The following is a 23,069-nucleotide window of genomic DNA, read 5'->3' on the forward strand; positions in this document are numbered from 1 at the left end:
TTTAAGTCAGCTGATGAGACTAAACTTGTTGATTTTGTTCCAGGTGACTCGTCTCAGCAGTTCAGCATCAGTGACAATTTGGATCCGAAATAGGAAAGCGCGCTCATCGAGTTCATCCGTGAGAACAGGGACATCTTTGCATGGAAACCTTCTGACATGCCAGGTGTACCAAGAGAACTCGCTGAGCACACTCTCAATGTTGATCCGAAATTTAAGCCGGTCAGGCAATTCCTTCGACGGTTTAATGAGGAGAGGCGGAAAGCCATTGGTGAGGAGGTGGCCCGGCTCTTGGCGGTCGGGTTTATTGTTGAAGTCTTTCACCCAGAGTGGTTAGCTAACCCGGTGCTCGTGCTCAAGAAGAATGGCACCTGGCGGATGTGTGTGGACTACACGGACTTAAACAAGGTGTGTCCGGCTGATCCTTTTGCTCTCCCCCGTATTGATCAAATCATTGATGCCACGGCGGGTTGTGAGCGTTTAAGTTTCTTGGATGCGTATTCTGAATACCATCATATTAAAATGGCAGTTAAGGACCAGGAGAAGACGGCGTTCATCACTCCCTTTGGAGCCTTCTGTTATGTGTCTATGCCTTTTGGACTCAAGAGTGCACAGGCGACTTATCAGCGTTGTGTGCAGAACTGTCTTCATAACCAGATTGGGCGCAATGTTCATGCCTATGTGGATGATATTGTGGTTAAATCTAGGGAGAAGGAAACCTTGATAGATGATCTGAGGGAAACCTTTGATAATCTCCGGGTCTACAAGATGATGCTTAACCCGGCCAAGTGTGTTTTTGGTGTTCCTGCAGGCAAGCTCTTGGGTTTTCTGGTTTCTCATAGAGGCATTGAAGCTAACCCGGAGAAGATCAAGGCAATCACCTCTCTAGCTAAGCCGGCGTGTATAAACGACGTCCAGCGCCTGGCGGGTCGTATCGCTGCTTTAAGCCGGTTTATAAGCCGTTTGGGTGAGAAGGCCATGCCGCTGTACCAGTTGATGAAGAAAACTGATGACTTTGTCTAGAATAACGCTCCTAATACTGCTTTTGAGGATTTGAAGAGACAGCTGGCTGAGCCCCCAGTCCTTGCTGCTCCGGTTGACAAGGAGCCCTTATTACTGTATGTAGCTGCTAACACACGAGCCGTCAGTGTGGCTGTGGTGGTGGAGCGCAAGGAAGAGGGTAAGGAGTATCCAGTTCAGCGGCCGGTTTATTACGTCAGTGAAGTGCTCATCGAGTCCAAACAGCGGTATCCACATTGGCAGAAGCTTGTTTATGGTGTGTTCATGGCAAGCCGGAAGCTTAAGCATTATTTCCAGGGTCACCCTATCATAGTGGTTAGTTCTGCCCCCCTTGGAGATATCATCCAAAACAGAGAAGCCACAGGAAGAGTGGCTAAGTGGGCCATAGAGCTCGGGCCTCATGGTCTGAAATACGTACCGCGCACTGCTGTTAAATCTCAAGCTTTGGTGGATTTCATCAACGATTGGACAGAGCTACAAGTGCCCGAGGAAAAGCCGGATAATACATATTGGACTATTCACTTCGATGGGTCCAGGCAATTGGAGGGCTCGGGGGCTGGAGTTGTATTGGCTTCCCCTAAAGGTGACAAGTTTCATTATGTGCTACGGTTGATGTTTCCTTGCACTAACAATGCGGCTGAGTACAAGGCCTTACTCCATGGTCTTCGGATGGCTAAGGAGATGAGCTTGAGCCGGGTAAGGTGCTTCGGCGACTCAGACTTAGTGGCTCAACAAGTATCAGGCAAGTGGGATTCCAAGGACCCTCTCATGGCGGCTTATCGCCGTGAAGTTGATGCCATTGCTGGACACTTTCAGGGTTACCAAGTAGAGCACATCGATCGCAGGAAGAACGAGGCGGCTGATGCATTAAGCCGGCTGGGCTCTCAGCGAAAACCGGTGCCGCCTAATACTTTCCTGGACGTCTTGCATAACCCTTCTGTTAAGGTACCTACAGAGGAAGATTTGGCTGTCCCTGACCCGGAGGCACAGTTGGTGGCGGCTCTCCACATCACCCCGGACTGGACGGTGCCATACTTGGCTTACATGACCCGGGGAGATTTGCCTGAGGATGAAACTTTGGCCAGACAAATAACCCGGCGGTCTAAGTCAATGGTTGTTATCAATGGTGAGCTGCATCGCCGCAGTGTTACGGGAGCGTTCCAGCGTTATGTTTCCCCTGAGGAGGGTCAAGAAATCTTGCGTGAGATTCACGAAGGGGATTGTGGCCATCATGCCGGCTCAAAATCCCTTGTGGCCAAGGCTTTTCGTAATGGTTTTTATTGGTTGACGGCTCATGCTGATGCGGAGGACTTGGTCAGTAAATGTGATGGTTGCCAAAGGTTCTCGCGACGGGCTCATGTGCCGGCTCAGGAGCTGAGGATGATTCCAATTACTTGGCCATTTGCGGTCTGGGGGCTTGACATGGTTGGGCCTTTTAAAAGGTCCAAGGATAAAAAAACCCACCTCTTGGTGGCAGTTGACAAGTTCACAAAGTGGGTTGAAGCAGAGCCAGTTAGTAAGTGTGACGCAGCCACGGCGGTTCAGTTCATGAAAAGGGTGATATTTCGCTTTGGCTTTCCACACAGCATTATAACTGACAATGGCGCCAATCTATCTAAGGGCGCTATGGAGGAGTTTTGTCAACGAGAGCATATTCGACTTGATGTTTCATCAGTGGCTCATCCTCAATCCAATGGTCAAGCTGAGAGAGCTAATCAGGAGATCTTGAAGGGCATTAAGCCCCGGCTTTTGGTCCCTTTGCATCGGACGCCGGGTTGTTGGGTGGAGGAGCTACCCTCCGTGTTATGGAGCATCAATACTACTCCTAACAGGTCTACGGGTTACACGCCTTTCTTCATGGTTTATGGAGCGGAAGCAGTCCTCCCCAGTGACATCCGTCATGACTCGCCTCGAGTGGCGGCTTATGTTGAGGCGGACAATGAACAGGCGCACCAAGATGCTCTTGACTTGTTGGACGAACAGCGTGATGTGGCAGCAGCTCGCTCAGCGATTTACCAACAAGACCTGCGCCATTATCACAGTCGCCGGGTTAAGTCCCGGGTCTTCCAGGAAGGTGATCTGGTGCTCCGGCTCATCCAAGATCAGACAGATGCACACAAGCTATCCCCGCCTTGGGAAGGGCCCTTTGTGGTCAGCAAGAACTTGCACAACGGGTCATACTACCTTATTGACGTTCGGGAGCATAAAGATTCACGTAAGTCGGAGGAAGAGACCCGTCGGCCGTGGAACATAGCTCAGCTTCGGCCTTATTACACTTGAGCCACCGGCTCTCATAATGTACATATTTCTATAGCCATGTATATATTATGTTAAATAATAAATCAGGACCTCTGTCCTTTTCTCCTCCAAAGGTAAAAGTGTTGTTTCCGTTACACCATCACATGGTCACTTGGAGGTGGATCCGGCTTATGATCGTATCCGAATCTAGCCGTACGCAATATAATCACCTGGGGGCTTCCTGTTCAAACATAGGTCGTATTCGAACCAAAGAGAACATAGCTGTCGATACCCACTTGATTGGCAAAGTGCCGAGCTCATTGGGGAGTTTTCTTTGATCATATTTGAATCATAGCTCAACCCCCTTTGGGAACCGACGTGGATCGTATTCGAATCAGCGTCGTTAAACAACTCTTAAGGTCATTTGGGGGCTTCCTGTTCAAACATGGGTCGTATTCGAACCAAAGAGAACATAGCTGTCGGTACCCTCTTGATTGGCATCGCCAAAGCCACTGGGGGCTATATGATCGCATTCGAATCTTAGCTTAACCCCTTTGGGACGGTTCTCTGGTCGTATTCGAACCGGAAGCCCTTAAGTTTGTGATTTTCTGACTTACAACAAGTTCTGTTGGTCACATCAGCAGTGTGCAAGGGCGGCTTTTTCTTTTGCCGACTTAATTTTGATTCACAATGCTGATAACATATAGTAAGTATTCTTGACACTGGTAAACCGGAATTGAGGTACCAACCTTATTATCCGGGTTACATAAACCGGAGGTATACTTGAAGGCCTGTAAGTATGCTACTACGGTTACATCAAGGATATAATTGAGGACCAGTCTTTGGTAACTTGGGTTCATATTCTGGGTCATATGTATAAGATTTATGATTCTCAGTGCGGTAAGCCGCCTAGAGACTTGTGACTTGTTTTCTATGCAGGATGGTTCAAGACAGCTATTCGAGCTTAAGGAAAATAAATGATCGGTTATGACCCGGAGGAATATAAGGAAGCAACTTCAATGGAGTTAAGCATTCAACACGTGCACGATGGCACGACAAAGTTAAAATGTTTGTCCTACTCTATTACAAGACTCCCCGAGTCCAAAAGGTGAGGCATTGTTTAACAAGCATAACCATGGGCCGCCTAAAGAGTCAAGATGCTTGCCGGGTCGAAGCTTCCGGCTCATCCCTCTCCGCTCCTCCGGCTGTTCCTATGACCTAGAAAGTTGACGATTTCCAGTCAATGCCGCTCAAAGCTTCAAATTGAGCCTCCTCGTCAATTAACCCGGCCGGGTCAACTTCCGGGGCGAAGGTATGCTTACGAGTCGGAGGGATCAAGCTAATTGATTCGTAGCGTGGAGTGGGGATCCTCTGATTCTCCGAGTCATAACCCGGCTGATACTTGGTGAGGTCGGTGTCATTCCCAATTAAGGTAGCCACCGGGCGCACACTCTTCACACAGTCAGCAAAATCTTTTTGGTCAAAGGGAGTGCCGTCTTCCTTCAGACTCGGATATCCAAGTGCGATCTCTGCCGGGTCTAGCTCCGGGAGGAAAGCCTTGGCCCGGCTCAGAGCAGCTATGGCTCCGGCTCTTGCAGAGGCCCGTCGCAGCTCTTGGAAACGCTGAGGAAGAACGGCAAGCCGGCAAAGTACGTCCGCCAGGTGAGTCGGAACCTCATTGGATAGCGCCACAACGGCCAAGGCGTGCTGTGACCCGGTGTAGAGTTGTTCCACCAAAGTGTACACGGCCTTCAGCTTGGTCAATACATTTTGGTTGAGGTTGGCGCTTCTGGGACCTGTTTTACAACGTCAAGTAAGCCGCTAGCAATGATGGGAATTATGAGACATAGAGAATGTAAACTTGTTGAAAGTCTGCAGAATGACTTACCGAAGATTGCGGCGACCATCTGTGACACATGGCGCTTTAAGCCGGAGAGTTCGGCGGTTCTCTCTGTCAAAGCCTTCTCCGCCTGTTCGGCCCGGCTTACCAGAGCAGCCTTCTCTTCGGCCCAAGTCTTCCTTTCAGCTTCAAACTTCTTCTTCAGCTTCTCTTGAGCAGCGACACTGGATTCAAATTTGGCATTGGCCTTCCGGGTCTCAGTTTCCTGAGTCTTCAGGCGGTTCTTTAGCTCAGAGATATCAGCCTCAAATTTCTTGCAAGCGGCCTGTACAATTTCCGGGTTATAGTATGAATAATTATTATGCAACTTTAAAGTCCCAAGCACTTTCCAAGCAAAGACACTTGGCACTTGGGGGCTAATGCATGTCGAAAGTCTCTATCTACCAATTACCGATTCATGAAAGTAAGCCGGAAGTTAAGTCTACAACATATTCTATCATAAGTAGTAGACTTGGGGGCTAGTATGGTAAAGATGACTATGCAGTAAGCACTAGAGTGGTACCTCAGACTTCTGCTGTATCTGCTTCACCATGTCAATCTCCAGGTCCCGGCTGTTGTGCACCTGATTGACATAGCCGGAGATGATCTCTCCAATGCTCAAGTTAGCATAGTTGGTGATGTCCAGCTTGGCCCTGCGGCGCTCTAGCAACTCTTCCTTGGCAGAGCACTTAGCCAGCGCAGTGGGTCTCCCCGGCTCGACAAACTCCGTCCGGGTGATTACCACGTCCGGGTCATCGGCCGGCTGAGCCAGGTTGGAGATCTCTGGGTTAGCAGAAGTCTCTGTGATTGGCTCGTCAGTTGGAGCGGTGGCTTCAGGAGCAGAGGCAGCTGGCGGCTCTTGAGCTGAAACCTCCGGCTCAGTCACGACCGGCTCTTCGATCGGTTTATTCTTCTTCGCCCTCTTGTTGAGCTTTGCCTGGGCACTGAAAGGACAAAAGGTTAGTACAGAAGCATGAGTAAAGATAAGTACAACATAAGATGATCATTGTTACCCGGGGGCGGTCTTGAAAGCCGGCAGGTTCGATTGCATAGAATCACCAGAGGAAGGTGAAGTTTCCTGATAATTTGAATCAGAAGAATTGAGCGGTCGACGAATAACGCCCGCCAAAGGGTGAAAAGGATATAAGTTGGAGATAACCTCGGTCCGGCGCTTCCTTGATGCTTCAGGTAAGCCGGAGGAGAGGTCTGCATCCTTGCTGGTCCGGGTGTGCCGCCGGCTCTCATGAATCTGTTGCTTCAAAAGAAATTGAGGATCTTGATAAGCTAAAGGATGTGAAAATCTTACTTTCCGGGTTACTCTTCGGACTTTCAGCCTTGGCAAGGGCTCCGAGTCGGAGGAAAGTGTCGTTACCACTTCAGTCACCGGGTTACTTGCTCCGGTATCATCCTGCGGATAATCAAGTCAGTGGGATAGTTAAAAACAGATGAAAAGCAGAATAAGAGCCTGAGGAATCAAGGGTTACCTCTGACTCGGAGCTATCACTTAGCTGAAGTAGCTCTGAGGCAGTAGGCCTGCTTCCCTTCTTGCGAGGGGCGGCTCTCCTGGCGGCTTTCTTAGCTTTCCTGGCTTTTTTGGCCGCCTCATGGTCATATTTGACCTTCCAGAACTTGTCATTAGCCTGAAACATACAGCAAAGATTTCTTAAGGTTCAAGATGGAAACTATTCAAAGGAAAATCAAGGTGTTCGGGTCAGTGGCTTACCGCCGGAGCCGGGTTAGCTTGGCAGAAGGGGTTCAAGCCGGTCCTTCCACAGTCGGCTAAGCTCTCATTCAGGAGAGACTTGGTCATGTCGTCCACAACATCCTCAGGAAGATCATTGGGGCTGTGCCGCAGAGGGTCATCCTTCCGGCCCGTGTAAGCACACATTAAGCCGGGGCGGCGGCTCAAAGGGATCACCCGCCAGGAGATCCAAACCCGGACCAGATCAATGCCGTTGAGGCCGTTTCCCAGGAGAGCCTTGATCTTATTAATGGTGGGGATCAGAGGTTGACGCTCCGCCTGAGATAGTTTGTCTGGCAGAGGGTGATTTGGCTCCAGACGCAGGGCACGAAAGCCGGGCAGAGGGCTCTCGTCAGCCGGAGAAGTGTCCTGGCAATAAAACCACGTCTGGTTCCAGTCCTTTGGATGGCTTGGCGGCTCAGCATAAGGAAAGAGGCAGTCTCTCCGGCGCTGAATGGAGATTCCACCAAGTTCCAGGCTCGGCCCGTTGGCGCACTCATTCTGGCGGTTCAAATAAAATAGCTCTCTGAAGAGCAGCAGGCTGGGCTCTTCTCCAAGATAGACTTCGCAGAATACTTGGAAGTTGCATATATTTGACACGGAATTGGGTCCTATGTCTTGCGGCCGCAGATCGAAGAAGTTCAGCACATCCCTAAAGAATTTTGAGCCGGGCGGTGCGAAGCCCCGGCTCATGTGATCCGCAAATATCACCACCTCCCCATCCCTTGGTTGCGGTCTCTCCTCCAACGGATCAGGGGCACGATAAGACATGATTTCTTTCTTGGGAAAGTAACCCGTCTTTACGAAATCGGCTAAGGTATCGTCGGTGACATTGGACCTCATCCAGTTGCACGTGATGGGTGCCTTGGGAGCTTTGGGAGGCATTGTGAAAGATGAAGCCTATGACAAAAGGAAAATGTCCGGTTCAATTATAAGCCGGCAGACGTCTACAATTTAATACTCAATGGCGGCTTATGAGAGGGGCCTAATGACATATGGTTAAGTGCATCGGGTTATATAAGCCGCTGAAGGTATCGTGAGCAATTCAAGTTGTCTACAAATTTATCATAAATGAGCCGGAAATTTTACGGCGCATGGCTCCTTTGAGCCGGAAATGTAAGCCGCCATAGTTCAGCAGATGCAATTTTTTGACTAAGTGCGGTGAAAACAAGTTTCACAGATCGCAGTAATTCTTTTGGATCAAACGGTTGGCTAAAGAGAAAAAATTTCTAGACCTAGAACTGACGCAGAAGAAGTCCATGGATTCAGAATGGGACCTTATTTCAAACAAAGGGGATCTACTAGTGTCAAAATGGATGTGCAACAACTACCGCAGGAGCTCTGTGCTACTCTTGGATCAAAACATGACCATAGTGGCAGAACTACAGGGAACTCGCAAAGAACAGTGGAACCCTAATGCGGATCTACGGTGGAGAGGCGCAGGAACTTACAGGTGCGGAGTTACGGCGGGGGTTCGTCGCGTTTCTCTGGTCACGTCAGGTTGATGTAGCGGCCTGAGTTGGTGAGGACGAGGAGATCCGCGGCGGCGGCGGCGGAGCTCGGGCGGCAGCGCAGTGGCGAGAGGAGGAAGAAGATGGAGGCGACGAGTGACTGGAGGCTCATGGGCAGGGTTATTTATAAGGTGAAGCTCATAAGTGGGCGCGAGAAACAAGGAGGTCACGGCGTGATTATCTCGCCCCAGAGGCGCCTCGATATTCGGGATGACCATTAAAGATAAGATCCGTTGGGATTTAATGGAATAAAGAAATGAACTTAATGGAAGATGACGTCATGGCAGGTTATCAGGAATCCAGAAGATGACGTCACGGCGGGTTAAAACCTTCGCACAGATGTAAGCCGGAAAATTTTCTTTCAATAGAATTGAAGATTGAGATGAACCGGTTCAAATCAATCTAGGGCCTAATGTTGAGGATATAACCCTTAGAGTCACCCGCCAGGAGGGGCCGGGTTACTCATAATGGTCATCACGCGAAGCCCGGTACCAAGCTTGAAGACGGCGGGTCAATGATGGGCCTAAGACCCGGAGATGGCTTAAGGCCCGTAGTTATAACCGCCATTATGGTAGAACTTGTAGTGTAAGGCAAGAATAGTTGAGAGTGCGAGCCGGACACTCTTATGAGCCGGTCGGGACTCTGAGAGCCGCTGGGCGTCAACCTCTCTATATAAAGGGGCGACCCGGCGGCGGTTTAAGGACAAGTAAGATATCGTCGAGAGCCAGGCATAGCAATTAAGCTCCCTGGTCATCGAAACCCTAATCAATACCACCCCAATTGGACGTAGGCTTTTACCTTCACCGTAAGGGGCCGAACCAGTATAACCCTCGTGTTCCTTGTCCCGTTTAACCCCTTTAAGCTTCCTAGCGGCGATGGCTCCACGACTAAGTCCTAGCTCGAGGACATCTGCCGTGACAATTCCACGACACGTAGCGATGCTTAAGTCTGTCCGAATCATGTTTGCAATTGCCGCATTTTATGATTATGAAATTTGGCAAATGGATGTCAAAACTGCATTCCTGAATGGATTTCTGGAAGAAGAGTTGTATATGACGCAACCGGAAGGTTTTGTCGATCCAAAGGGAGCTAACAAAGTGTGCAAGCTCCAGCGATCCATTTATGGACTGGTGCAAGCCTCTCGGAGTTGGAATAAACGCTTTGATAGTGTGATCAAAGCATTTGGTTTTGTACAGACTTTTGGAGAAGCCTGTATTTACAAGAAGTGAGTGGGAGCTCTGTAGCATTTCTGATATTATATGTGGATGACATATTGCTGATTGGAAATGATATAGAATTTCTGGATAGCATAAAGGGATACTTGAATAAGAGTTTTTCAATGAAAGACCTCGGTGAAGCTGCGTATATATTGGGCATCAAGATCTATAGAGATAGATCAAGACGCTTGATTGGACTTTCACAAAGCACATACCTTGACAAAGTTTTGAAGAAGTTCAAAATGGATCAAGCAAAGAAAGGGTTCTTGCATGTGTTACAAGGTATGAAGTTGAGTAAGACTCAATGCCCGACCACTGCAGAAGATAGAGAGAAAATGAAAGATGTTCCCTATGCTTCAGCCATAGGCTCTATCATGTATGCAATGCTGTGTACCAGACCTGATGTGTGCCTTGCTATAAGTCTAGCAGGGAGGTACCAAAGTAATCCAGGAGTGGATCACTGGACAGCGGTCAAGAACATCCTGAAATACCTGAAAAGGACTAAAGATATGTTTCTCGTTTATGGAGGTGACAAAGAGCTCATCGTAAATGGTTACGTTGATGCAAGCTTTGACACTGATCCGGACGATTCTAAATCGCAAACCGGATACGTGTTTACATTGAACGGTGGAGCTGTCAGTTGGTGCAGTTCTAAACAAAGCGTCGTGGCGGGATCTACATGTGAAGCGGAGTACATAGCTGCTTCGGAAGCGGCAAATGAAGGAGTCTGGATGAAGGAGTTCATATCCGACCTAGGTGTCACACCTAGTGCATCGGGTCCAATGAAAATCTTTTGTGACAATCCTGGTGCAATTGCCTTGGCAAAGGAATCCAGATTTCACAAGAGAACCAAGCACATCAAGAGACGCTTCAATTCCATCCGAGATTTAGTCCAGGTGGGAGACATAGAAATTTGCAAGATACATACGGATCTGAATGTTGCAGACCCATTGACTAAGCCTCTTCCATGAGCAAAACATGATCAGCACCAAGGCTCCATGGGTGTTAGAATCATTACTGTGTAATCTAGATTATTGACTAGTGCAAGTGGGAGACTGAAGGAAATATGCCCTAGAGGCAATAATAAAGTTATTATTTATTTCCTTATATCATGATAAATGTTTATTATTCATGCTAGAATTGTATTAACCGGAAACATAATACATGTGTGAATACATAGACAAACAGAGTGTCACTAGTATGCCTCTACTTGACTAGCTCGTTGATCAAAGATGGTTAAGTTTCCTAGCCATTGACATGGGTTGTCATTTGATTAACGGGATCACATCATTAGGTGAATGATGTGATTGACTTGACCCATTCCGTTAGCTTAGCACTCGATCTTTTAGTATGTTGCTATTGCTTTCTTCATGACTTATACATGTTCCTATGACTATGAGATTATGCAACTCCCGTTTACCGGAGGAACACTTTGTGTGCTACCAAACGTCACAACGTAACTGGGTGATTATAAAGGTGCACTACAGGTGTCTCCGAAGGTACTTGTTGGGTTGGCGTATTTCGAGATTAGGATTTGTCACTCCGATTGTCGGAGAGGTATCTCTGGGCCCACTCGGTAATGCACATCACTTAAGCCTTGCAAGCATTGCAACTAATGAGTTAGTTGCGGGATGATGTATTACGGAACGAGTAAAGAGACTTGCCGGTAATGAGATTGAACTAGGTATTGAGATACCGACGATCGAATCTCGGGCAAGTAACATACCGATGACAAAGGGAACAACGTATGTTGTTATGCGGTCTGACCGATAAAGATCTTCGTATAATATGTGGGAGCCAATATGAGCATCCAGGTTCCGCTATTGGTTATTGACCGGAGACGTGTCTTGGTCATGTCTACATAGTTCTCGAACCCGTAGGGTCCGCACGCTTAACGTTTCGATGACAGTTATATTATGAGTTTATATGTTTTGATGTACCAAAGATTGTTCGGAGTCCCGGATGTGATCACGGACATGACGAGGAGTCTCGAAATGGTCGAGACATGAAGATTGATATATTGGAAGCCTATATTTGGATATCGGAAGTGTTCCGGGAGAAATCGGGATTTTACCGGAGTACCGGAGGGGTTACCGGAACCCCCCGGGGGTTAATGGGCCATAGTGGGCCTTAGTGGAGAGGAGGAGAGGCGGCCAGGGCAAGGGCCGCGCGCCCCTCCCCCCTAGTCCGAATAGGACAAGGAGAGGGGGGCGGCGCCCCCCCTTTCCTTCTTCTCCTCCACCTCTTTCCCCGTCTTCTCCTAATCCAACAAGGAAAAGGGAGGGAGTCCTACTCCCGGTGGGAGTAGGACTCCTCCTGGCGCGCCCCCTCCTGTCCGGCCGCACCTCCCCCCTTGCTCCTTTATATACGGGGGCAGGGGGCACCCTAGAGACACAACAATTGATCGTTTGATCTTTTAGCCGTGTGCGGTGCCCCCCTCCACCATAGTCCACCTCGATAATACTGTAGCGGTGCTTAGGCGAAGCCCTGCGTCGGTAGAACATCATCATCGTCACCACGCCGTCGTGCTGACGAAACTCTCCCTCAACACTCGGCTGGATCGGAGTTCGAGGGACGTCATCGGGCTGAACGTGTGCTGAACTCGGAGGTGCCGTACGTTCGGTACTTGATCGGTCGGATCGTGAAGACGTACGACTACATCAACCGCGTTGTGCTAACGCTTCCGCTTTCGGTTTACGAGGGTACGTGGACAACACTCTCCCCTCTCGTTGCTATGCATCACCATGATCTTGCGTGTGCGTAGGAATTTTTTTGAAATTACTACGTTCCCCAACACTCTGGCAATCTCATGGTGCAGAGTCTCAGGCAGGCTGTAGAAGCTCATAATGAATAAGAGCAGGCTGGATAGGGACGAGTTAATGAGCATAGTCCGGGCTGCCTTAGAGAGCCACCGCCCCTGCCAAGGCTCAATGTGGTGCTGGAGCTTGCCCACCATGGGGCGCAGCTCGGCCACCGTGAGCCTCGTGTCACTAATGGGTATCCCCAAATAGGTCATGGGAAGCTCCCAAGCGTACAGTTAAGACGGTCTGCGATGCTCTGTCGTTCATCATCGGAGTAGCCCAAGACCATCACCACACTCTTATTGAAGTTAATCCTGAGGCCAGACATCTGCTGAAAGCAGAGCAGGAGGAACTTCAAGTTCGTGATGTCGCTCGCAGACCCTTCCACCATGATAATGGTGCCATCCGCATATTGGAGGAGGGAAATCCCATTTCCTCCTACTAGATGCGGGACTATGCCCTTGATATGGCCCGCTGCCTTGGCCTTATCTAAGATGGCTGCCAGGGCATCAACCACCATGTTCAAGAGGAACGGGGAGAAAGGATCGCCCTGACGCACCCCACAGAGGGTGGGGAAGTATGGGCCAATCTCGCCGTTTATGTTCACCGCGGTCCGGCCCGAGGAGACCATTTGCATCACGCGGGTCACCCAACGGTCGTCGAAGCCCTTCCGGAGCAGGCATTCCCGAAGGAAGGTCCAGCTGACCGTGTCATATGCCTTGTGAAAGTCTAGTTTCAGGAATACCGCCTTGAGGTGTTTGGAGTGCACCTCATGGAGTGCTTCGTGAAATACTAGGACTCCGTCAAGGATATAGCGGCCCTGGATAAATGCCGACTGATCCGGGTGAGTGATCCGGTCAGTTATTGGGGCCACCCTATTGGCGTACCCCTTCGCAAGAATCCGGAAGATGACATTGATCACCGTGATCGGGCGGAATTGGCGGATATCCGAAGTGCCCGTGGCTTTGGGGATGAGGGTGATTATCCCAAAGTTAAGCCTGGTGAGGTCGATGGATCCTACATAGAACTCCTCAAAAAGGGCCATCACTTCTGGCTTGATGACCTCTCAGAAGGTCTGGAAGAACTTCACCGGGAGGCCATCCGGGCCCGGGGCCGAGGACGGATCCATGCCCTTAATGGACGCCCACACCTCGGCCTCGGAAAACGGGGCTGTCAGTGCCACATTGTCCGCGGCCGAGACACAACAGTGGGCCGACCAGATATCTTGCGTGAGGGCAAGCCCTCCCCGAGGGGAGGCAGAGAATAGGCCCGGATGGCCTCCGGCTGCTGCAGAAGGGTCTCTCCGTCCCAAAGAAGCGGGATGGAGTTTTGGCGGTGCCGGCCGTTGGCGATGGCCTGGAAGTAAGCGGTATTGGCATCCCCCTTGAGGACCCAATTCTGCGTACCCCGCAGGCGCCAATATGCCTCCTCGTCCATGTAGATGACCGTGAGCTTGGATATTGATTGAACCGTTGATGAATTTTAGGTGACACACTTCATTTTGTATGTACTTCATTTGCAGCTTGGGGTCCAGATATGTACTCCCTCTGTAAACTAGTATAAGACCTTATACTAGTTTACAGAGGTAGTGCTTCATAACTTTATTCATGGTCTCATTTTGTATTTACTGCATGTTCTGTAACCTGTAATTATCCATATGGGCTTATTATTTTATCATACACTGGATGCTTCCCTCTTTCTTTCAAGCAACGGAGAGCACCGTTTATGCATTATTTCACTTCTTCACTCAACATGTTCTTGAAACTTCTATATTGACAGATCGCAGGAAAGTCTAGCTACTTTCTCTTTTGAAAGTTCAGCTGAAGCCCAGCAAAGTTTGTAAGGCGGGGTGAAAATTGTCACTCTGATGCATGTCGCTCATAGCTGTTAGGTAGATGATTTCTTTTTAGCAGGAAGGATGGGTCTCTAAATCAAAATTTTGATTTAGGAATTATGTTCTCTATTTTATTTGTTCAGGGTCATGTGAGCTTTAGTCCTGTAGGTGAACCTGTTACAAACTGACAATGGAAGAATGCCTTTTTTTGTATATTACTATTTTGGTTGCAAAAGGGAGATAGCATAAAGCAGGAAAGTTTTTTCATTCTGTTCTTTTGTGGATATTCGATATTTTCTATCAATAGCTACAACATAACCCATTTAAGATTTCAACGGTGTAGAAGTTTCCAAAAAATCATGAAAAAAATACTATTAACACTAGGATTATAATGTAAGATGATCTAACGGAGCAATTGAAAAAACACAATTTTGTGTTGCCTTCATATATGTAATTTTTGCCGAGGGCACATAAAGTCATATTTTCCCAATCGCTCTGTTGGAGTTATTTGTTTCACATTTTTTGCGAATTTTCGATCCGTTAAAACCTTAATGGGTTCTGCAGACAACATTTATAGACACAGTTTTAGTTCTGGTACTCCACTGGGTCCTAATATAATTAACTTTCAGAGAATGATGGGATTTACCTCAGCAATTGCATATTTCATATATTGGATAGTAAATCTATGAAACACTGTCACTATGTTCTTCTGCAAGTTTCTGTTGATTACATTCATGCATGTTTATGTTTAGAGTCAAAACAAGTCCTACAAATACGATGCCATGGTTTATTTTCAGATTCTGGAAATAATTAAATGCCAGTTTATAAGTATTTATACTAAAAATGATATCTCTGCCATCCTCTCATGCCAATGCGGCAATACTTCCAGTCCGAATTCATATTTGGCTTTGCCAGTTTCATAGAAATGCTACCTGAATACTGGAGTAGCAACCGTGTATGAGAAAAGCCTTTTATTTATTTATTGAGAGTTCATTTGTATCGACATCTACTATCTTTGGTCCTTTCCAAGGGCCAATAAGAAAGGGCAAGTTATATATGTTAACTGTCATGGGTACTTTGCTTAAGAGTACTTGCAGGTTTTCATACCACTCTATCACTAGGATTTCCTTTCATTTTTTCCTTACACTCTAGGTAAAATATGAATAGCCTCCACTTTGCAAGTAGTTTTTATCATAGTGTGGTAAGCATTGAGAATTTGTTCATCATACCTCTCAGGTTTACTGGAAGTATTGTGGTCGGCAGGCAGGAATCATGTTCCAATTACGCCCAGAAGATTTTCATCCTTTTTCTAGCTTCATTGAAGATAAATGTATTATGGAAATTGCAACCTTCCAGGTCGGTGCTTGATCACCTATTCGTATAAATTTATTTGTTGTGGCAGATAAAGAATAATTTTTGCACGTACCTCACCCTATCCCAACTTGGTCGGTTTACTAATGCCGTGTTCGTATCATGTCTTCTGTTTCTACAGTTAATTTGTTATTGGACATTGGTGATGATCAGGTGAGTGAAGAAACATTCCAAGTATCAGATTTTTCTAAAACCAATACCCCGGGTGGTAAGCTCAGACACTCACACTCATAATGTAAACCGATTTGGATACACGTAAAATGTCTTGGTTTACTGTAATGAGAAAACCTTTCTGCCGACAGCACTGCAATGCAACATTCAATAAACAGAACTCAATTTTAATATTCTGTTGAACTTTAAAAAACTCTAATTGAATAAAGGAATATATCATGCTCTCAGAGTTTTATCAGTCAGTACGTTATACATGTGTACCAGGAGCATTGGTTTTGCTTCAACCGCTCCTGCTGTCACGGCTAAATCTAGCAGGAAAATATAAAAGGAGAGTGTCAGGCCGAGCAGGCCATATGGACAACCAGCCCATCACACAATGATCAGCAAACAATTCCAACCAAAGTCAGGGGGAAAAGAGTGACCGGCGACGAAACGCGGCACGGCAAGGCGCGTGGACAGCAGTTTACACCAAACCTGATCAATGTATATGATGATTCGAGAGTCATAGTGTGTGTGTGTGTGTGTCAAGAACAGAGTCAGTCAAGTGAACAGAGGCAGTATAAATCCAGATCCCATCAAATCACTTCTGCTTGAGTTGGGCTTACATTTACCAATTGCATAAACCATGATTAAAAACCTTGAACAATATATAAAGTACAGTACTGCTTAGAAGAATGACAATTTGGGAACAATAGGGCAATAGAATTACACATGGCTCTTTAAACTCTGGAAGAAAGAGCATTATGAGGAGAGCATTATGAGGGGAAACTACACAAAACAGAATATGAAAAGTGAAAGTGACGAAGTGACAGAGCAAATTGCACATCACTCAGCAGTTTCAGCAGACTCAAAAAGAAAAGGAAAAATATATGAAATGATACACCAGTAAGAAAACTTAGCACTGATCACTAGACGGCACGACCAGTGTAGCACGTCGCGGTGATGTCGAATGCTTCTTCTTACTTCCCAGGAGCAAAAGGATCCCGCCTTTGTCGAACTTGAGAGGCAGCAGACCAAGAATAACCCCAATGTGATGTCTTGTTCTTAGGCAGATGCCTTGTCGAACTTGAGGGGCTTCACCACCTCCCAGGTGAAGTCGGCATCATCGCGGCCAAAGTGACCGTAAGCAGCGGTCTTGATGAACCTGTTTCCACCTTTCTTCAAGTCCAGGTTGATGCTGATCATCCCGGGCCTGAAGTCAAAGTTCTCCTTCACGAGCTTGAGGATCTCCCTGTCGGGGATCTTGCCGGTGCCGTAGGAGTCGACGAACACAGACAAAGGCTCAGGCACACCGATGGCGTATGAGATCTGCACAATGCAGCGGCGTGCGAGGCCGCTGGCGATGATGCTCTTGGCGGCCTGCCTGGCAATGTAGGCGCCACTACGGTCGACCTTGGTTGGGTCCTTGCCAGAGAAGGCACCGCCGCCGTGGGCTCCCCAGCCACCATAGGTGTCGATGATGATCTTGCGGCCGGTGAGACCGGCGTCACCGTGGGGGCCGCCGATGACGAAGCGGCCAGACGGGTTCAGGTGGAAGATGGTGTTCTCATCGAGGTACTTTGCGGGGATCACCGGCTTGATGACATGCTCCTTGAGGTCCGCAGCAATCTCGTCGTTGGTGACGGTCTCGTCGTGCTGGGTGGAGATGAGGACGGTGTGCACACGAACAGGTACCATGGCACCATCCTCGTTTAGGTACTCAATGGTGACCTGGGTCTTTCCGTCAGGCCTGAGCCAGGCGCAGGTGCCATTCTTGCGGACCTCGGTAAGGCGAGCTCCAAGCTTGGTGGCGAGCATGTGGGTGAGGGGCATCAGCTCAGGAGTCTCATCGGTGGCGTAGCCGAACATGATGCCCTGGTCACCGGCACCGATCTCTTCGGGGCGCTTGGTGAAGTGTCCGTGAACACCCTGGGCAATGTCAGGGGATTGCTGCTCGATGTTGACAAGCACCTTGCAATGGTCAGCATCGAGACCGACGTCGTCAGAGATGAAGCCGATGTTGCGGCAGGTGTCGCGGACGATCTTCTCGTAGTCGACGGTGGCCTTGGTGGTGATCTCGCCAAAGACCATGACCATGTTGGTCTTGGTGCAGGTCTCGCAGGCAACCTTGCTGTCGGGATCCTGGGCCAGGCAGGCGTCCAAGACGGCGTCAGAGACCTGGTCGCACAGCTTGTCGGGATGGCCCTCGTTCACGGACTCGGACGTGAAGAGGAACGTCTCAGCCGCCATTTCTTCCGTGCTAGCGATGCTCTGCGAATAGAAGAAAATCCAACAATTAGAATCAAACACATATGAGTCGTGCCACAAAATCACGGCACTGTCCCAGCTACAGAGCATTATATAGATGAGAACTCTTATGACTAATCTACACGTCCAGGCACAACAAGAAAAAAACACCCCAAAACAAGAAAAATAACAAACAGGCCCCTGAGGGGGGTGATTGCTGAACCATCCTGAATCTACCGCCGTCTTCCACACGCCGTCAAAGCCGCCATCGGAGGAAGGAGCGACGAGAGCCACGAGCCGAAGACCCGCCGGACGCCATCGCATCGAAGCTTTAAAGATCCGAAGGAAGGGCACATCTCACTATGGCCCATCGGCCGAGGAGCACCCCGTGCCTGGCGAGCCTCAGATCCGCCGTCCCCGGCCGACCACGTCAAAAAGGCCTGCCAACGACCAATCAACCCTGCGCCAGAAGAGAAACCGCCGCCGCCGTCGTCATGAGAAGCAACACCAGCCGGCGACCCCGTGTACACATCCACCCGGCCACACAGCAGCCCAAGATCAAGAACCGCCGTGAGGACGACACAGCTGGAAAAACAAAAGATCCATAGCAAAGTGACGACGACGACGCCACGCCGACCACACCCCGACGCGCAGATACACCAGGCTGGCCGCTCCGACGAGGAGCCGCAGCACAATTATTGGGCGTAGCGCCACCGGCCGGATACAGCGACCCACCCACCTACCAACCCCTTTCGCCTCTCTCTTTTTAACTAACTAGCCATGTTTTCATCACGACAAAGCTAGTAATTAAGCGACCCACGTATGATGGAAAAGAAGAAGATAAATTAGACATGGATGATCGAAGCATGATCAGGACGCGGTGAAGCTAACCTTGTGCAGTTGTGCTGATGCTATTCTTCAGGAGGCCGAAGAACCGAAAGGAAGAGGTCGAATGTATGCACGGTGTTGTCCGGAGATCCAGGCCGCGCAATTTATAGGAGCGGAGGCCCCGCAAGGTCGTGCATGAGTGTTGCTGGTGCGAGTGCGGGACTGCACAACCTGTGCTGCAGCCCGTTGCTGAAGCCCTCCTCGCCACCAAACCCCATTTTTTGCGGTGGGTCAGATCACCTACCAACCATCTACTTTATTTTCTTCCCCACTTGCCCTTTTTTTTAGAAGATCTTCTCCACTTGCCTTGCCTAAGTGAGCTGCCTCCGTCAATTTACTATGGACGTGTTTGGTAGGCTATCTGTAGCTAAGTATGCGTGTATAGTTTTCGTCAGTTTTTTTTAAAACACCTGTTTTATTCATATTCTTTTTTTTGTGGGGTAGTTTTATTCATATTCGATACACTGATTTGAATTTAAGATCCAAGAAAGTAACTCGTATAACTAATAAAATCCCTTGGAAACACCTTCTTCGTGGTATTAATCTCTCCTAGAAGAAATTCTTCAAAGACTTTGGTAAAGAGGATGGCTGCAATTGGACTGGAGCAACGATGTTATCCCTCTTTCACCCGCACGAATATTGCCAATAATGATTTTTGAAAGCGCCTTGAGTCACCCATCACAGAAGATGAAAAGCCTTAATTGATGAACGTACTTGGGCCGGGGATGATCCCCTAGAAGTGCAGGACGTCGAAATACGATATCTTCACCATGGTGTCGATGAAATATTTCACCTCCATAAAGAATGAAACCAACAAAAAAAAGGCTTGACACGCTAACATAAACTCATCATATCTGAATAACCGGATCTGCGAGGACAGAAAATTCTCTAACCTCATGGCACAGCCAAAAGAACGAGAGTGTACTTTTGTTTTCACAAAATACAAAGATCACTGGACGCTGAGGAAGAACATGAAACTCTTGAAGATGTGAGGTCCCCCACCTCGCAGTGCCAGTATGGTAGTTGGAGGCGAGGGAACCAAAAGTCCCTAGCGGTGGTTGGCGGTGGGGCTGCAGCTGTGCTGTTCACGAGCCCTAGACAAATAGAGTTAGGTCGCCAGTTTGGTTGCCTGTGTTTTCCGTTGGGATTGTATGACACATAACACAAAGGACTCATGGGCCTGCCTGAGGAGGAACCCTCTCCCCCTTTACTGCTCAAACCTCATTCACACGTTATTCTCTCGCCACCATCTGGTCTCACCGATGGCCGCTCCACCATCGTGTAGCCCTAATCCTTGTCCCGTCGGCTGCAACCACCAGCACTGTGTCGGAGTGTGTAGTCAGGACACCATGGATCAATGATACCCTGTATGAGTTCGGCCAAGGCCTAAGGGGGTGTTTGGTTCAGAAGTCCTATGACTTTTTCTAGTCCCAGGGACTAATCAAAAAAGACTCTCTGGTAGAGTCTTTTTCTAGTCCCTGTAGAAAAAGTCCCCCCCGTTTGGTTCCTAGGGACTTTTTCTAGTCTCTGGGACTAAAAAGTCCCTGAACCAAACACCCCCTAAAACACTTTGTCACACCACGAGCAAAAGATCACACAAGGACACCGGGATTTTTTATATAGGTTTACGCCACCGTGCTAGCGTAAAACCCTACTTCTTGTTCTTATTGATATGGAATGGGGGACTGCAAGTGCTGGAGTGTTACAAAGATGGTGGTCAGGGTGCGACCATTGATGGTTGGGGTCCTAGCTAGAGTACCTGAGCACTCCTAACTCTTAACCCTCTTGCCTTCTTTGGGATGAGGCTGCTACTTGGTATTCTCCTTGGGATTGGTGTATGCTGATGAGCTCTATGTTGGTTGTGATGTGTCTTTCTCCTCCCCTATAAATGACCTCGGTTCTCCCCTTATATAGGTCTAGGGGCACGACAATGGTCGCCTAATTGTGTGTGAACGGGTGCACAAAGTTGTAGGTGTTGCATGCAACTTGTTGTCAGTTTTGTCAGTAGATGACCTGACACTAGTAGTGTCAGGTACTCAAGTGCTTCTGCTTGATGTGACGCGCCACACCGTCCTTCTTCTGTTTAAGGAATGTGCTATGGTTGGGTCACATCATTCTACCGCTGAGACCCAGCCATGACCAGCTCGAGACGCCCGTCCGTTCTGGTCTTCGTCATGATGGCCTATTTTCGTAGGCCGGTGGCGGGCTATGAGGTATAGTCTGGACGGGCATTAAATGCTCAGTCGGTGGAGTGTTGCGCAAGGGCCACCAGCCCTTGCAACACGTGTGTTGGCTGCTCAGGGCTCCAACCCCAGATTCTGTCACTACCAGCATCATTTGCTTCCCCGATGATCCTTTGTGATTGGTGTTGTCATAGTAGCCATGTATCAATGCATGTCTTCTGGTGGGAAATAATAGTCAAAAGGTAAATGAACCTTTTCCCAAGTTTTAATCTGATTTGGTTTTTTCAATGAAGCCCATTTACGTAAAATTAGGGATACCTCTGTTCCCAATAATCTGTCACGCTGGTGCGATGACTTGACCCGAGAAGGGGGTGTGGACCCCGTTCAGTTGGTGAGGGCTCTGAAGGCCCCTTCCCACTTTTGCACAAGGTCGCGGTCGGCGACTAACGATCGCTCATCGACGTTCGTAGTCGTGCCAGCGGCGATAAGTACTTCATTTGCTATGATAGTGTGGATGAGGATTGCGAGTGCCGGCACAACGGTCGCGCCCAAGGCAGGGATTTTGACTTCATCGCGAGGGTTTTCTTCCCTTGCTCCAACCCAATTTGATGTTCCTTCGACCGGTACCTCGACTGAGGCGGCCAAAACTTCGCTTGATGCGACTCTGATTTCGACCGTGACAGGGGCGAGGTCAATTTGATGTTCCTTCGCTCGCTCCTGCTCCACCTCCACCTCCGGCGGCATTGTAAGTACAATGCACCTCTCTTTGTAGATTGGAATTTTTAGGTTAGATGCTTCTCCCGATTTGCGGATTGGATCGTTTGCACTGATCCAAACACGCCTGCTGAACTGACTAGATTGTTTTTGTTTCTTGTTTTTTTGAACTGGCTAGATTAGATTCGATTTTACCACCGATTGTGGATTGCTTTGATTGGCAGAGGATTGGTAGGATTGCTATGTGTGCTCACTCATGTGTTCATGACTAGACTGATTGGTAGGACTGCTCACTGATCTGTAGACTGATTGCTAGGATTGCTAGTATATGTGTAGACTGATTACTAGGATTGCTATAAAAAGCAAATTAAATGAACATCAATTTTTTTTTTTTTGCGGGTGAAATGAACATCAATATTACATTGATGTTTTCTCAGGAGGTCATCTGAGCGAACGAACTTTCTGTATAGGAGGCTCGTTTGAGCAAACAACATCATGAGAGAGTGCACTTCTAACGTACAGAAAAAAAATTCATGCTGAAAAGAAAAAATGCGATGCTAGTAGAAAAAAATATTAGGAATTTGTCATGCTGCAGCAGAGTAAATTGACATGTGTTTTAGCAATTTATCATGATGCAACATAGAGAAATGTCAGGCTAAAAAGAAAACAAAATTTTGCCACACATGTTCATGAATTTTCATGCTATATCAAATAGGCTTGCAATGCTCCATAAGAGAATTCCCATGCTATATGAAAATAATTTTTGCCTACGTCATGAGGAATTGCCATGCTGACAGAACGACATTGTCATGCCACGTCAGATAGACTATTGAAAAACAGCCGCGCTAAATAAGCGCTGCGCCGCAAATTTGGCCATTTTAGCGTCCGCGCAACCGGTAGAGTGGCTCCAGCGGGCGCGCGGCATATGGAGTTGGGCGCGAGGTTCGAATCGCCAACTCGCGCTGTGTATTTGGGACGCCCGCTTCCGCGCACGGCACACACGAGCGCTCGCGCCGCACTCTCTCCTCCCCGCCACTTTCGCCCCGCGCGCGCCGGCGCCGGTGAACTGGACCCGATGGACGCACGTGCCGGCACCCCGCTCACCCCATCCTACAGCCGCAACCCCTCCACCGCAGCCGCCGCAAACCCTAGCGCAGGGAGCGTTGGCCTTGCCTCCGCCGGAGCTCCTCCGAGCATCGGCCTCGCGCGCGGCCTCTTCATGCCGCCGCGGATGACCTCGGCGGCGGGTGGCGTCGCGCCGGCGCCGCCCCGTGCCCC

At 48.7% G+C, this 23,069-nt stretch overlaps 1 protein-coding gene across 1 annotated transcript; it reads right to left on the minus strand.

Annotated features, from left to right (window-relative positions):
* Nucleotides 1-16,386: 16,386 nt before the first annotated feature.
* Nucleotides 16,387-19,202, minus strand: LOC123145027 (S-adenosylmethionine synthase 2). The gene is made up of 2 exons (XM_044564322.1): nt 18,898-19,202; nt 16,387-18,030 (listed from the first exon to the last, which is right to left on the minus strand). Exon 2 carries the CDS (start codon nt 18,007-18,009, stop codon nt 16,825-16,827), a length of 1,185 nt encoding a protein of 394 aa, XP_044420257.1. The 5' UTR covers nt 18,010-18,030; nt 18,898-19,202; the 3' UTR covers nt 16,387-16,824.
* Nucleotides 19,203-23,069: the final 3,867 nt, after the last annotated feature.

The sequence above is a fragment of the Triticum aestivum genome, chromosome 6D, assembly GCF_018294505.1.
Source record: "Triticum aestivum cultivar Chinese Spring chromosome 6D, IWGSC CS RefSeq v2.1, whole genome shotgun sequence".
Lineage (NCBI taxonomy): Eukaryota > Viridiplantae > Streptophyta > Magnoliopsida > Poales > Poaceae > Triticum > Triticum aestivum.